Source organism: Eschscholzia californica, unplaced genomic scaffold (genome assembly GCF_041429995.1).
Source record: "Eschscholzia californica isolate CP2 unplaced genomic scaffold, dmEscCali1.0.p SCAF_4, whole genome shotgun sequence".
NCBI lineage: Eukaryota > Viridiplantae > Streptophyta > Magnoliopsida > Ranunculales > Papaveraceae > Eschscholzia > Eschscholzia californica.
Window position 1 is genome coordinate 4049404 of NW_028238461.1, and position 15089 is coordinate 4064492.

General features: G+C 38.0%; 2 protein-coding genes and 1 non-coding gene across 4 annotated transcripts; 1 reads left to right on the forward strand and 2 right to left on the reverse strand.

Moving 5' to 3' along the window:
* Positions 1-3793: 3793 nt before the first annotated feature.
* Positions 3794-3912, forward strand: LOC147541720 (U5 spliceosomal RNA). The gene has a single exon (XR_015224466.1). It is a non-coding gene; the product is annotated as a U5 spliceosomal RNA (small nuclear RNA).
* A 4625-nt stretch (positions 3913-8537) lies between these two features.
* LOC147541721 (uncharacterized) lies at positions 8538-11567 on the reverse strand. Its single transcript, XM_086638444.1, has 2 exons — positions 11452-11567; positions 8538-10573 (listed from the first exon to the last, which is right to left on the reverse strand). The coding sequence occupies exon 2, from the start codon at positions 10489-10491 to the stop codon at positions 9079-9081; it is 1413 nt and encodes a 470-aa protein (XP_086494570.1). The 5' UTR covers positions 10492-10573; positions 11452-11567; the 3' UTR covers positions 8538-9078.
* Positions 11030-15002, reverse strand: LOC147541722 (cis-prenyltransferase 4, chloroplastic-like). 2 transcript variants are annotated; one of them, XM_086638446.1, is made up of 4 exons: positions 14240-14756; positions 14043-14110; positions 12681-12818; positions 11030-11524 (listed from the first exon to the last, which is right to left on the reverse strand). In XM_086638446.1, exons 1-4 carry the CDS (start codon positions 14684-14686, stop codon positions 11365-11367), a joined length of 813 nt encoding a protein of 270 aa, XP_086494572.1. In that variant the 5' UTR covers positions 14687-14756; the 3' UTR covers positions 11030-11364. The 2 variants fall into 2 exon arrangements, with proteins under 2 accessions (XP_086494572.1, XP_086494571.1); XM_086638445.1 differs by lacking the exon at positions 11030-11524 and having other exon boundaries at positions 12327-12818; positions 14240-15002.
* Positions 15003-15089: the final 87 nt, after the last annotated feature.

Below are 15089 nucleotides of genomic sequence, written 5' to 3' on the forward strand. Positions count from 1 at the left end.
CGAATCTCTCTCACTCATTTAATTTGATTGTTTAATAATTTTAGTTGCTTTCTTTTATTTCTTAAATCAATCAAACCCCCCCATCTTTATCTTTATTTCTTTCCGTTTTAGTCTAAGTTAGCTAATAATACTAAAACCGACGGACAAGACCTTCGATATCCGGATTACCTTCCTATCCTTGGATCGACCCCGGCTTTGCCGGGTTACTACTTGATACCTCCGCTTGGGTGTGCAATCTTTTTGGGTGCATCAAAGCCCGAGATAGAGGTTAATATATAGTTTATAAAACAAACAAAAGGAGTAATGAGTCTTTCCCATCAGATTATAGCCACGTTTAGATTAGCTCAAAAAAAATAACAATCGATAATTATTAATTTTAAGTGTATAAATTCATATGTAATTTATATGACTACTCTGAGAACACTCCCACACGAGAGATTGGGTATCTAGCAACCAAGAATATAACGTCTACGTCCTCTACACTTATTGACATTTGATTTTGAGAATGGGTATCTAGTAAAGAGTCACCGGCTGGTGAACTCCGACCGCCAACTTTTTTGTCACTCCTTTCTTCTTCTCTCTCTACTTTTATCTCTACTCTCTCTCTCTTTCTAACATATCCGGCAAAGGGGTAAACCTTCGCCGACCGTCTGGTCCGAGATCACCAACCGACGACTGTTTGCCCCTTCGCCGGAGATGGAAATGAGAGAAGAAGAAAATATATTTTTTGTCATCGTTGTCGGTCAGGAAATCGTCGACCGGCAATATCCGACCGGCGACAACCTGACATCATTAATTGTGTCGTTAGGTCAAACATTAGTTGAGGCATTGCCTCCTTCACATACATTGCTTTTAACTACTTTAAGAATTGCCTTTAACAAGTTTGAACATTGCTTATAAAAACCTCCCATTTGACTGTGCTAGAATATTAAATTGAGTAGCACAATCATAAAGCAGAAAAAAACTTAACTATCAAACAAATGCCAGAATACAACAAATATCTAACATATGCACAGTGATCAAGCTCATTTTACATAAATTTTCGGTTGGGAAATGCTAAAATCACAAAATATTTTGACAAAAGAAGCTACCCAGCTGATGTGGCGGTTGTGGTTTGAAAGTTTGACTAGATCTGGACGTTGAGAGATGAATATCACAACCGTCACATCAGCTGGGTAACTTCTTTTGTCAACATCTTTTGTGAATTCTAGCACTTCCGTTTTCGGTTTTCAGCCGAAAACCCAGTTCTCATAATTCCTACAAGTGACATGTTTATTTACATCTTTACACACACGCACTCATATATACATGTACGTATGTACGTGTATATAATTAAATATAGAGGTAATTTCTAGAAAGGTCAAAATAATATTGAAAATGAGTAGAAAAGCACAAAACATTTGAAAATTATTATTCAGGTCAAAAAGTGTGCAAATACTAAAATACCCCTTTTTGTCATTTTGTGTAACTAAATTCTTTTATTTTCTTTAAACTTTAAATCGATATAACTTTTGTTTGAGATGTCGGATTTCTATAAAAATTATATATTTAGAAATGATTTTTCATTAGCTTTCTAACCAGATCCACTTTCAATACTTTTTTTCAAAAAAAAAAAACCAGAAAAAAACGTCGTTTTATCCTTTACGTTTTTCTGCAAACGTGTTTGCAACAATCTTTTATGCAAACGTGTTTGCAACAATCTGTTCTGCAAACGTGGTTGCAACAATCTGTTCTGCAAACGTGTTTGCAACAATCTGTTCTGCAAACGTGTTTGCAACAATCTGTTCTGCAAACAAGCGTTTGCAAATAAGTTTTCCAAACAGGTGTTTGCAAATAAATTCTGCAAACATGTGTTTGCAACAATCTGTGTTTGCAAACAAGTGTTTACAAATAAGTTTTGCAACAGTATCAATTTATGTGCGGGCATATATTCCTAAAGCCATGAAATTCATAATCTAATAAAATAAAATACAACCTCAGAAAAAAAAAATAGTTCGTGAAGCAATTGATACCGAAAGAGAAAAAAGAAGGTTTGAGAGAGGAAATTTTCACATGTTAAACAATACTAAGGAATAAAATTTTGTAGTTAGGGTAAATGTTCTTCACCTGTTTAACGAAATCATATACATCGTTTATAACGAAGAGAAATTAATCAAAGTATTCACAAGACACTAAAAGCAATTCATTATTAGAGAAAGTAATCAAAGTATTCAGAAGACACTAAAAGCAATTCATTATTTAGAAGTAAGATGACACATAAATATAGGAATAGTCTGTTCAACTAAAGGATTTACAAAAGATGGAGATTAATCCCCATAGTTAGCACAATCATATTCTTTATAATAAATCATCTTCCACATAATAAGATAAGTTCAAATCAGGTCCTGAATTGCTGCTGCTTCTACCCAACGAACAGTACCAAATTAAACCCTACATTTCCCTAAATTCAATCATCACCTACTAATACCACCACTACTAAAACCCTGACAATCCCAGAACAGAAGTTTGTACTTATTTGTGCATTTCATCTTTGTCTCATTTCTAAGAAGTTAGTGAGGATGGAGCGTTTGGTGTAGAAGCTTTGTCCACAGTAGTATCCCTCTCCTCCACTAAATTGCTTCCCGATTCCTCATCAATAAGAACTTCTGATAAGATGATGATGCCTTTGGTCGTGTTGCCTTTGGTCGTGTTCTATCTCTGAGAATCGAACTTCATCATCTCTCTCTCTCTAAATCTCTCATTTTCTCTGTCTCTATTTCATCGAAGAAGAAGAAAAGGAAAACCTAAAAAATAAACTATTGTAAATAGATAAGGGCATTTTAGGAATGTAAAAAACAGAAAATGACCTTAATAACAATTAGTCATATTATTTTACACTTTATGCTTCATTAATCATAATATTTTGAAACCTTTTAGTCAATAGAAAAGAATATAGGTTTTTTTAGTTATTATAATATTTTTCTCACCCTAAACAGTCATTTTTCCTTAAATATAAGTGTCTACGTATGTGTGTTGGAATATGTGTGAGTATTCTACATACGTATAAATATGAACGATATTAGTATTATTTTGTATTGAGCTTTATAACATTGGGCTATGATCTTGCTCAAGATCAGAGCCCCTGCTGGCTGCTACGGCTTATGGCTACTCTCATTTGGAACCTGTAGTTACAGAATTGTTAAACGGCCTGAAAAAGGGGGCCGATTATAGGCCGAACACTGATGTGCTCAGCTTTCATTGGGCGGGTCCCAGTTGAGAGGGAAATGGGTCTCACTTTACAGGCGTTCAGCCTGTAGTCGGTCCAATTTTTCGGTCTAACATTGTTTTGTAAACTGTGGTAGACTTTAAGTGTATCCTTGGGTAGCTAGAAATATGTTAGGACAATCATCTTCTCTTAATTATTGGAAAAAAGAATATTTGTCATATCCCAATAGCTCTTCTTCCCCTTCCTTGTCAGGCAGATCCTTTCGTTTGATTTTAACTCGCTCATGTCTAAACTTTCTCTTTCTACCAATACTGAATGCAATAGCATTTTGGCCAAAAAATTCATGCGAGGGGATTTGATTTCTGCCAATTTCTCTCTTTTTCTCCAAGTAAACTTCTATTAACAGAACAACTCTGGATTGAAGATTAAAAACTGTTTTAAGACCTTATTTAATTATGAGATGAAACTTTCATCTCATAATTAGCTCAGGTTTAGTGGGACATATAGTCCCACATTGAATAGGCAACAAACTTGCAAAACATCAAGGTGAATACATAATGTGATCGTATCTTTCAATGTCAATCACGCAGCCGTGCGGTGAGCACAGAGCGAACTATTCTTTCGCCTTTTACTAAAGAATACCGTGTGCTCGCCGCTCATAGCGGCATACGCTTGTTTTTGGAAAGCCTTTCTCTTTATTGAGAAAGGTTCCACCAATATCAAACAGAAAAGTTTTAATTTTTATTGTCATTTGAGACCAATGGAGTGTCTTTTTCTATTCAAGTTAGATAAATAGATTTTTTGATTTGGCAAGCCCTTAGTTGTTTGAATAGTTGGTTTACGACTTCATCTCAAACACAACCTATAGGTTCTAAGCGTTCCATTGGAAAGCAATCGTCCAAGCTATCAACACAACCTATACCGTCTGATCACTCTATCACCCAAAAAATTGAATTAAGATCCATCATGAATGAGAAATTCTTCTAGTGATAAGATAGTCCCACATCCAGTAATTTGTAGCCCATTGCTCCAGTGATGTGAAGATATAAAACATCAAGACCGTCCAATCAAATCAAATTGATTATTGTGAGGGGACTAAACTTACAACACTGGCTGGCAGTTGGTTTAATATCATATGAAGATTTCTGTTTTGATTTCATTTTTCATTTTTGTCTAATCTTATTGCACAAGTTTTAAATTTAGTATAAGTCTCTCTTAATACACCTTTGTTGTGTTGTAATCAACCTAGATACTTCATGTTAATTCAAGATTTCAAGAGTACAGTCAGGAACTTAGGATTTCATTTATTGTGCTTAAGAATATGCTCAAGTGTAATTTTCGTAATTTAACAAATCATAACACGCATCGCGGTAAGTTGCCATGTTATGGGGCAAATCAAGGTCACTCAATATTTATAGCGGCATACATCTATTTACGAAGAGCTTGCTCCATCAATCGAAAACAAATATTCATTGTGGAACTTGTTTACTCCCTCGATTTATTTGGGTTGAAAGGTATTATAATTTGGCTATGCTAGCTAGAATATTAAATTGAGTAGCACAATCATAAAGCAGAAAAAAACTTAGCTGTCAAACAAATGCCACAATACAACAACAATCTAATATATGCACACTGATCAACCTCACTTTACATCAATTCTAGGTTTTCAGCCGAAAACCCAGTTCTCACAATTCCTACAAGTGACATGGTTCATTGAATATCTATACACGCACAAACTTATATATCTGTTTATGCATATATATATATATATATATATATATATATATATATATATATATATATATATATATATATATATATATATATATATATGCATGTACGTATGTATATATGTATGTATGCATGTACTTATGTATGTACGTACGTATGTATGTATTATTTTATATTGAGCTTTATAACATTGGGCTCTGATCTTGCTCAAGATCAGAGCCCCTGGTGGGTGCTATGGCTACTCTCGTTTGGAGCCTGTCCTTGATTTCCCATTAGAACTAACATGAGAATAGGATTGAGCAGTAGGAGCTCCAGACTTACCTTTTGAGGCAGAAACTGGTTTTCTAGGCATATCTGAATGTTCCGGCTGTCTTGATTTTATTGTTTGCGAATTAACACATGATGGTGGGTTTCTCGTTGTTGCAGGATCCAACTTAATCAGTGAAGAAGGCCGAGGAGGAGGCTGTATACTAGATTCACTTGAGGGGGTTGATGTTCGATAAGTTGGTTCCATTTCTTTTGCTGTTGGCTTGGATAGTAGAGCCGGTTGGGTTGCTGGTTTGGAAGATCTAGCAGGAGCATTTGGTGATGTTGCAAGATTAGCCGACAATTTTTCAGGAGCGGTTATTGATTGTATAGAAGGAGTTGAAGAACGCATGGAAGAGGTCGAAGATCCTTTAGGAGCTGCAGGCTTAGAAGAAGGTATGGTAGCCGGTGAAGTTGGTGCAGGAGGTCTAGAAGCTCTTGAAGACTGGTTAGGCGTGGCGGGTAACATTAGATGTCCATTTGGAGATTGAGGACTTGAACTTTGAATTCCTGATAACGATGGTCTAGAAGCTCTGGAAGGTTGCTCAGACGTGGCAAGAAACGTTGGCCATTCCTTAGGAGTAGCGGGTATTGGACTATTACTTCGGCCTCCTGACAACGACACGGTGGGTCTGGAAGCTCTTAAAGGTTGCTTAGACACGGGAGATAATGTTGAACGTCCATTTGGAGTCACGGGTCTTGGACTTCGGCCTCCTGACGACGAGGGTCTAGAAGCTCTTGAAGGTTGCTCAGACATTGGAGATAATGTTGGACATCTATCTGGAGTCACAGGTCTTGGACTGCGGCCTCCTGACAACGATGGTCTAGAAGCTCTTGTAGGTTGCTTGGACATGGCAGGTAGTGTCGGTCTCCTGATGACGAAAAGGGTCTTGTAATTCCTGCACTCGAAGAATTCCACGGAGCGGAAAAAGTTGTTGCTCTCTCAAGCTGATTTTAAAGATTGAAGTGTCAGGATCAAATTACAACTCATGAATCATTTTTATGAATAGCTATAACAAGAAAGAAAGATATTTCTTATCAGTTAAAACCCTTGATCATAAGAAATAAACTAGAACTGTCTCATTTGGAATGACCTTTACTGCATGATATCTTTAAACTAAAAACCAAATAAAAAGGTAAACAGAAGGCAAAATCATAATAAAAGTTTTCTAGCACCTCTAGATAAAAAAAACCTTGAAGAGAAAGGAAATATTACCTATTCGAGGGCCGAATAACAGATGGAAGTGCGCGGATTGAAAACGAAGAAGATCACGAAAAATCATTAGTTTGTTTTTGTTTTCTTAAAGTGAACGTATTTATGTAATTTTACTTCATAACAAATTAACACGGTTAAAATTGTCCAATTAGTTTGATAAGTTGTAATCAATGACCCATAGCTCCAAAAAAACAATAAAACACTCCCATTGACTACAATGACTTTACTTATTCTAATTTGGGTCTTACTTATTACTATGACTAAGTTTTGTTCCCGCGTGAAACTAATTTAAATAGACACCGTATTGATTATACAATGAAACTAATACTATAGAATATGTTATTCGGGGAGCAGGGTAATTTCCGCATTTAAATTTATTTATAACTTGTCGAATCAGAAAACTTTCTTCTTGCGTGAACTCTTGGTGTTCCGCGGGAACTCAATGTAAGCGATCATCAGCACCTTGACTCATTCATATATGGATGGAAGAGGGAAGAAGGCCCAATTATGAGGGCTGCTCAACCAGCTCCACCTGAAAATACATTACTAAACAAAATCAATTTATTAAGCCCAAAGTTTCAATTGAGGCCTCTGCACAAGGCCCATATCCAAATATGACCATCTTGATCCACATGAGTGACTTGGTAAGTAAAATGAGGTTATCGACTCTGTAAATACGCATACCTTTCAAGCATCGTGCCAGGTAACTCCAATGAGTGACTCAACAACTACTGCACCGAGTTGCTACTACCCGCCTGAGTATTTCCAATCAAATACAATATATTATTTGACATATAACTAATTTATCAAATTCGAATTTAGATAAGAGAATTAAACGTCTATGGAGTATCACCTTAACTCCGATTTCAAATAACTTATCAGAGATTGGTTACAGATATAATCATATTAGATCTAAAGTAGGTTAGTTTAAGATAGAAAAACTACTTCTCTAAAACAGAAAATAAGCCACAAAAATGTGTTATTTGCATATTAAGTGTCTAATAAGCTGAATATTATAAGCTGACAACGAACATTTTTATTTGGTGCTCTGCACCACAGTCACTACAACACCTCCACTAGAATCACACTACAACCACTTCCAGTAAAGTTCCAACACTGATATCACCATTGAAAAGACGTTCATATTATCGTCTTCTAAAATGTGTTTCACAGACCACCGTATCACTTGCCGCCCCACCACCATAATGACTTTGTGGTGGAGTTGTTAGGAATGGATTGTTGATCGTATTGCCTTGCAGGAGCCAACTTTTGCAGGTTCACAACTTTTTCATTTGTCTAGCATCTTACTGGAACAAGTTTCACATTGTCATTGTTGTTAGGGTATGATCTACTAGTTGCACGAATATAGCTCTTCTTCATACGTCTACTCTAAGTTGGAGCGATGTCCCGTTGGTTTTCCATAGGAACCAACAGTAGAAGAGGATTCTGTACTAGGAGCTCCAGACCTACCTCTTGAGGCAAAAATTAGTTTTGCAGGTATATCTAAGAGCTTCCAATGCCTTGATTTTGTGTCGGAGATTTACCATATGGTAGTGGTAGAGCCATCATTGTCCGTCTAAATTACTTTAACTTTATAATAGCATCATTGTCCGTCTAAATTACTTTTACTTATTTTATTTGTACCAATAACATACACTACTTTTTAAGTTTCATATAAATCTCCATACATCATAGTAAGACACCAAGAGATGTGAGTCCTATTCGAGATCAAGGTTGGTATCAACTTCACTACATGTACGTCTTTTTGGGGTGTAATCGACTGAAATACTTGAGGTTAATTCAAGAGTTCAATAGTGTAGTTTGGATTGTATTTTTCTTTTGGTGCTTACAAATATGCTATAGTGTAGTTTTGTAATTAACAAATCATAACACACATCGCGGTAAGTTGTCAAGTAATGGGGCAACACGAGGTCACTCAATATGTATAGCGGCATATACCTGTTTTCAGGCAGCTTCTCTTAAATGTAAGAGCACCATCATGGAGAGGTATTATAATTTGGCTGTGCGAGAATATTAAACTGAGTAGCACAACCATAAAGCAGAAGATACTCAAGTATCTAACAAATGCCAGAATACGAAGGCAATCGAATTAATATGAGCTCATTTTACATCAATTTTAAATTTTCAGCCGAAAACCAAATTCTCAGAATTCCTACAAGAATACGAGTGACATGATTTAGTGAATATATGTGTATTGGAATATACGTCCGTATTCTACCTATGTATAAATGCGACTGGTATTAGTATTTTTTTTGTATTGAACTTTATAATATGGGGCTTCCTTCTTTCACCTGTCACAGTTGTTTCTAGAAGAAGATCGACCTCGATTCCCGCTGCCAAGTTCATTGTCTTCTACTTCAGACCCATTTAATCAAATGCTTTTGTTATTGATGCCTTTGTTCAGAACTACCGCTACTGTTCTTAGCTACAGAATAAAAATCTGGAACACTTACTTGCGTTTTCCTTGCTGGTTCTGATTTTCCACTGGTCATGGACGAAGCTGGAACTTCTATCGTCAATGGACGTAAACCCCTTCCAGAAACACTTTGCATTGTATCTTGCTCAAGAACAGAGCCCCTGCTGGCTGTTATGTCTACTCTCATTTGGAGTCTGTCATTGATTTTCCATTAGAACTAACATGAGAAGAGAGTTGAGCACAACGAGCTCCAGACATACCCCTAGAGGCAGAAACTGGTTTTGCAGGCGTATCTGAAGTTTTCAGTTGTCTGGATTTTGTTGTCAGCAAATTACCAGATGATGGAGGGTTCCTAATTGTTGTAGTAGGACCCAACCTTATCACTGAAGAAGATCGAGTAGGAGCCTGTATACTAGATACACTTGAGGGGATTGATGTTCGAGGAGTTGGTGCAACTGCTTTTGCTGTGGGCTTGGATAGTAGAGCCGGTTTGGTTGCCGGTATAGAAGACATTGCAGGAGCATTTGCTGATGTTGCAGGATCAGTCGACAACTTTGCAAAAGCGGTTACAGGTTGTGCAGTAGGGGTTGAAGAACGCACTGAAGGGATTGAGGATCGTTCAGGCGCAGCAGGCTTAGAAGAAGGTAAGGTAGCCCATGAAGTTGGTGCAGGAGTTCTAGAAGCTCCTAAAGGTTGCTTAGACGTGGCAGGTAATATTAGACGTCCATTTGGAGACACAGGACTTGAACTTCGGCCTCTTGATAATGAGGGTCTAGAAGCGTTTATAGGTTGCTTAGACGTGGCAGGAAGTGTTGGCTGTCTCTTTAGAGTTGCGGGTAGTGAACTACTACTTCGACCTCCCGACGATGACACGGGTCTAGAATCTCTTAAAGGTTGTTTCGATACGGGAGATAATGTTGAACTTCCATTTGGAATTACAGGAACTGAACTACTACTTCGGCCTCCTGACGATGACACGGGTCTAGAAGCTCTTAAAGGTTGTTTTGATACGGGAGATAATGTTGAGCTTCCATTTGGAGTTGCGGGTATTGAACTACTACTTCGGCCTCCTAAAGATGACACGGGTCTAGAAGCTCTTAAAGGTTGTTTTGATACGGGAGATAATGTTGAACTTCCATTTGGAGTCATAGGTCTTGGACTTTGGCCTCCTGATGATGATGGTCTAGAAGCTCCCGAAGGTTGCTTAGACACAGAAGATAATATTGGGCGTCCATTTGGAGTCACGGGTCTTGGACTTCGGCTTCCTGATGACGAGGATCTAGAAGCTCTAGAAGGTTGCTTAGATACAGGAGATAATGTTGGACGCCCATTTCGAGTCACAGACCTTGGACTTTGGGCTCCTGAAGACGAGGGTCTAGAAGTTCTTGAAGGTTTCTTAGATACGGGAGATAATGTTGGACGCCCATTTGGAGTCACGCGTCTTAGACTTGGGCTTCCTGACAATGAGGGTCTAGAAGGCCTTGAAGGTTGCTTAGACACAAGAGATGATGTTGGACGTGCCTTTGAAGTCTCAGGTCTTGGACTTCGGCCTCCTGGCGTAAAGCGCCTAGAAGCTCTTGAAGGTTGCTTAGACATGGCAAGTAATGGTCTCGAAATTCCTGCGCTTGAAGAATTCAACGGAGGGGAAAACGTTGTTGCCTAGAGAGTAAGTCATCCTCTGAAGCAGAATTAAAAATTAGTTAGTCAGGACCCAAAATTGAGACTGAAAATTGCATAGGGAAGAGAAGTATTATCATTTTTATGAATAGCTATGATAAGAAAAATCTTTCTTATCAGTTAAAACCCTAAGTCACAAAAATAAACTAGAACTGTCTCATTTTGGAATGATCTTTCCTGTATGAAATCTTTAAACTAAAAACCAAAATTTCCCAGCACCTCCCTAGATAAAACAAAAACTTGAAGAGAAAGGAAAATTTACCTATTGCAGAGTCTAATTCTTCGAGTTACGAATAAGAAATGGGAACGCGCGAGTTGTAGAACAAAGAAGATCAGGAAAAATCTTTCGTTTGTTCCACAAAATGAACTTATTTTCATGTATTTTTACTTCATCACTAAGTTTTGTTCATTATACGGTCAAAGTTGTCCACTTTCAAATGTTGTAATCAATGACAAATTTGCAAAAACAAATAAAACACTCCATTGACTACAATGACTTTGATTATTCTAGTATAAGTCTTACTTATTACTATGACTAAGTTTTGTTCTAGATATAGAGTTAAGGAGAGGAGAAATAAATATTGACTCTACCATGAAACTATTACGAATCAAAAAACTTCCCTCCGGGTAAATTCCCTCGAGACTTATGAGCACCTAGATCCATATCAATATATGAATGGATGAGGGAAGAAGGCCCAAGTACGAAGGCCCATCGACCAGCTCCATATGAAAATTACTACACAAAGTCAAATTATTAAGCCTAAAGTTTCATTTGACGCCTCTGCAGAAGGCCTATATCCGCATATGACCATGTCGATCTACATGAATGAGTTGACTAGGTAAGTAAAATGAGGTTATCGACTCAGTAAAAACGCGTACCTTTCCATCATTGTGCCCGGTAACACCAGTGAGTGACTCAACAGCTACTGCACCGAGTGTAGCAAGTACCCACCTACCAAGTATAACTTAAAATTCGTGAAATCCTTGTATGCGAATGGCTGAAACGGAGTCGATTTCAATTCTGAACTCTCAAACCGAGTTCCAATAATATCACCAGCTAAATTCTTAGCCAAATTCTGGTGCAATCATACTACGACTATTCTGCCAATTTTCCCAACCCGAACGGGTCGAACCCATAGTCACCAACGAGTGACCCATCAAGCCACTCTGGTGATTTAGCACCTGGAAAACAAAGTGGACGACCCAAACTTGGTTCTGAAGCGGTCTTGTTTGATGGTGTCTTAGTTCCCAATCCGAAACGGACTTGGATTTTCCCCAATTTTGATTAAATTTCGTGTAAGCAAGTGCATAAGAAATATGAAGCAGCAGCTGTGCTGGTGGCGTCCGTGGTAACTACTGCTTAATGTGCTTTATGTGGTATAGGCGCTGGTGGTCGTGCTATTGAGTGTGTGAAGAGTAATGTAGAGAACTGGGTTGAGTTATATTTGGGTGGCGATCATGGTGGTCTTTTGTGAACACTGAATTTTATAAGCCAATTCATCCAAGGTTGTGACTTGTGAGTGTGTCGGCCTTATCTTTTGCCTTATACATGAAATTGTTGTGGTTTCTGTACGTGGTACTTTTGGTGTTCTATGGTTCTGGTTTCACCGCGACATCTACTAGGTTATATACTAAAATTACCTTTTCATCCTCAAGTAAATAAGACATTTTTGGATCAGATTCAGTAAGTGGAAAAGAAAAACAGAAGAACTAATACAGGAATCACGAATGTCATGCCGATTGAAACAAAAAGATGATCAAGATCAATTCTACATATATGCAAATGTTTTTTTATCGCTTACGAATTTCTTCCACCATATCGCCTCTGTCTTTGCTCAAACGAATGCAGAGCTTCTGCAAACTCGTTCTCGCCAAAATCAGGCCACAGTGATTGTACAAAGAATAATTCAGTGTAAGCTAATTGCCATAACATAAAATTGCTAATCCTAAGTTCACCACTAGCTCGGATTAGTAAATCAGGGTAAGGAAAATCTGTACAGTTTGTTTCTAATTCTTGAGCAATTAGGGTTTCGTTAATGTCTTCCGGGTCGATTAAACCATCTTTTACTTTGTGTGCAATACTTTGACATGCTTGTATTATGTCATACCTTCCAGTATAGTTAACTGCAACAATCAGTTGAACTCTTGAGTTGTTCTTGGTGATCTCTGTTGCGCGAGTTATCAATTTTTGTAGAGAAATCGGGAGCTTTGAAGGATTGCCAATGACAGACACCCGAATATCATCCCTGTTACAAAGTGAAAAACAATAGGACTTCTCTTTCATTTTTGACATGGCACAAGAATCTTATGAGAAAAAAGAACTACTTATTAAGTAACTTATCATATTCGGGACCAGATAACAATAATAACGCTCAAAACACTAATAACAACAATAATAAGAGAACGGCTAAAATAACAATAAGAAGGTTATATGCCAAGAGAAAATGGAATCCCAGATCACCTTTTCTTTGTATCAATCTTTTTCTTAGGGTATTTTTTACAATCCCTTTTTTCTCATGTCAGATGGGAACTGGGTGAAGTAGCTAGATGTGGAGAGAGGCACAAGTTACCACCCAACCAAAGCAGCAAGGGTGGTGCTATATGACGACTACCCCAGGCTATATCCTGGAGTAGAACTTGAATTTTTCTTAACAGAGAATTGACATTGGCATACATTGTAGACTACCAGTCCTAAGATTATTTCGCGCTTGCAAGGTTTTCGGGTTGAGTCTCCCCTTTAGATTTTCGTTTTTAGCTTTTCTACATTCCCAAGTTGTTAAATGGTTGCCTGGAATGACGCTCGTCCGTTCTGGAGCTTTTGGGCCACCTAGAACGTCACCCGTTGGATGTCCCCACTCTATACCCGAAGTTCCAATGGTTTCGACCATTGGATCTTAGCCAACGGCGCCAAAGACGCGGGGCCTTTGAATTGTTGAAGCTTCACTGAAAGTTTGCACGAAGAGGCAAGCATTTGGGCCATTGGATCGCGTCGATCACGTGCATGGACACCCACCGTTGGATCTGTCGGATCACACCCACTTTGACACTTAACCCCCATTATAACTGGATGTCAATTCACATTTCACCCTGTTATAACTTAATTGACGTTAGACTTAACCCTAACGCATGTTAGATGTATACAACTACAACCGTCAATATCGCATCATCTGGAATCCAATCTTAACAAGCTTTAGCTCTAAATTCAAGAGCCCAACCAGACAAACGTAATGGTGCGTAAATTTTGACGATTTGAACCGATTCAAAATCGACTTTTAACGAGTCGAACTGATTCAAACAAGTACATGCATACATTGTAGAGAGTGTCATTTCTAATAACTTTCTGCTAGCCTTCCCTAACTCTGAATCCTGGCTCTGCCCTTGCAGAGTAGGATTCATATCATATGGGTGTTGTTGCAATAGGAAGGTGAAGGAATATTCCTCCGTCACAGTAACACTTTAAGCAGAATTACCTCATGAAATTCTCCAGTTCATCCTCTACTACTTTCTCAAACAATTTCATTAAGAAGTTAACCTCGATCTGAAACACAAATCAAACACACATCAGAATAAAATTCCAATCAAAAGATATAGAGAAAGATGTATTTGAGGCATTTTATCAAACAGTTTATGGGTGTCTTTCAATTAAGATGAGATTAGGAGGGCTTACTTGAGGACGAACCCAATTGTCGCAAGAGAAAGCGAAAACAGTAAGAACCCTAATTCCCCATTTACAACATAACTGAACAAGATCTTTAAGAGCACGAACACCAGCTTGATGACCTGATGAAGATGGCAACCCTCTTTGTCTCGCCCACCTCACATTCCCATCCATTATCACTGCTACGTGATTTGGTACATATTCTTTCTCAGTTACTATTCTTCCTTTTTTAGCTTCTTCTTTTACGTCTTCAACCACGTCTTCTGATGCAGGAGATGAAGCATAAGAAGACTTGGGATGAGAAAGGAGAATTTGTGAAGAATCTCTTCGGCCACTAATAGTACTACTACTAGACTGAGATTGATCATAGAGATAGAATGGAACTACTACTGGTTTCGATTTGTATGGGGAGAACCTGGTTTCGATTAGGGGAAGAGGGAATTGCAGAAGAAACATTTTCTTCCTCTGTTTCGACTTCCACTCCACATGATGACATATCAGTATGGTGTCGTAAAGCAATTCATTGGTGGTGAGACTGAGTGTGGTCCTCCTCTTAAAAGGTTAAACATCATTTCCTAATGAAGCATTTTAAAATCATGAGGTATGGGTGTGTGGAAACGGACATTACCACTAACAGGTTGGGGACATTACCACTAACAGGTCGGTCTGCATCATCTTATATCACAATACGATTCGCTCTACTGTGATGTGGTGTGATATCCAGGCTAGAAATCAACTCATATTCAAGACATGTTCAATAATTTTGGTATATGTCCAATGTTTGAAAGGAGTCGTAAAGTTGTTTTAGTAAGGTTCTTTTGGGTGGAATAATATCTATAAGTATCTCCTTATACGAGTT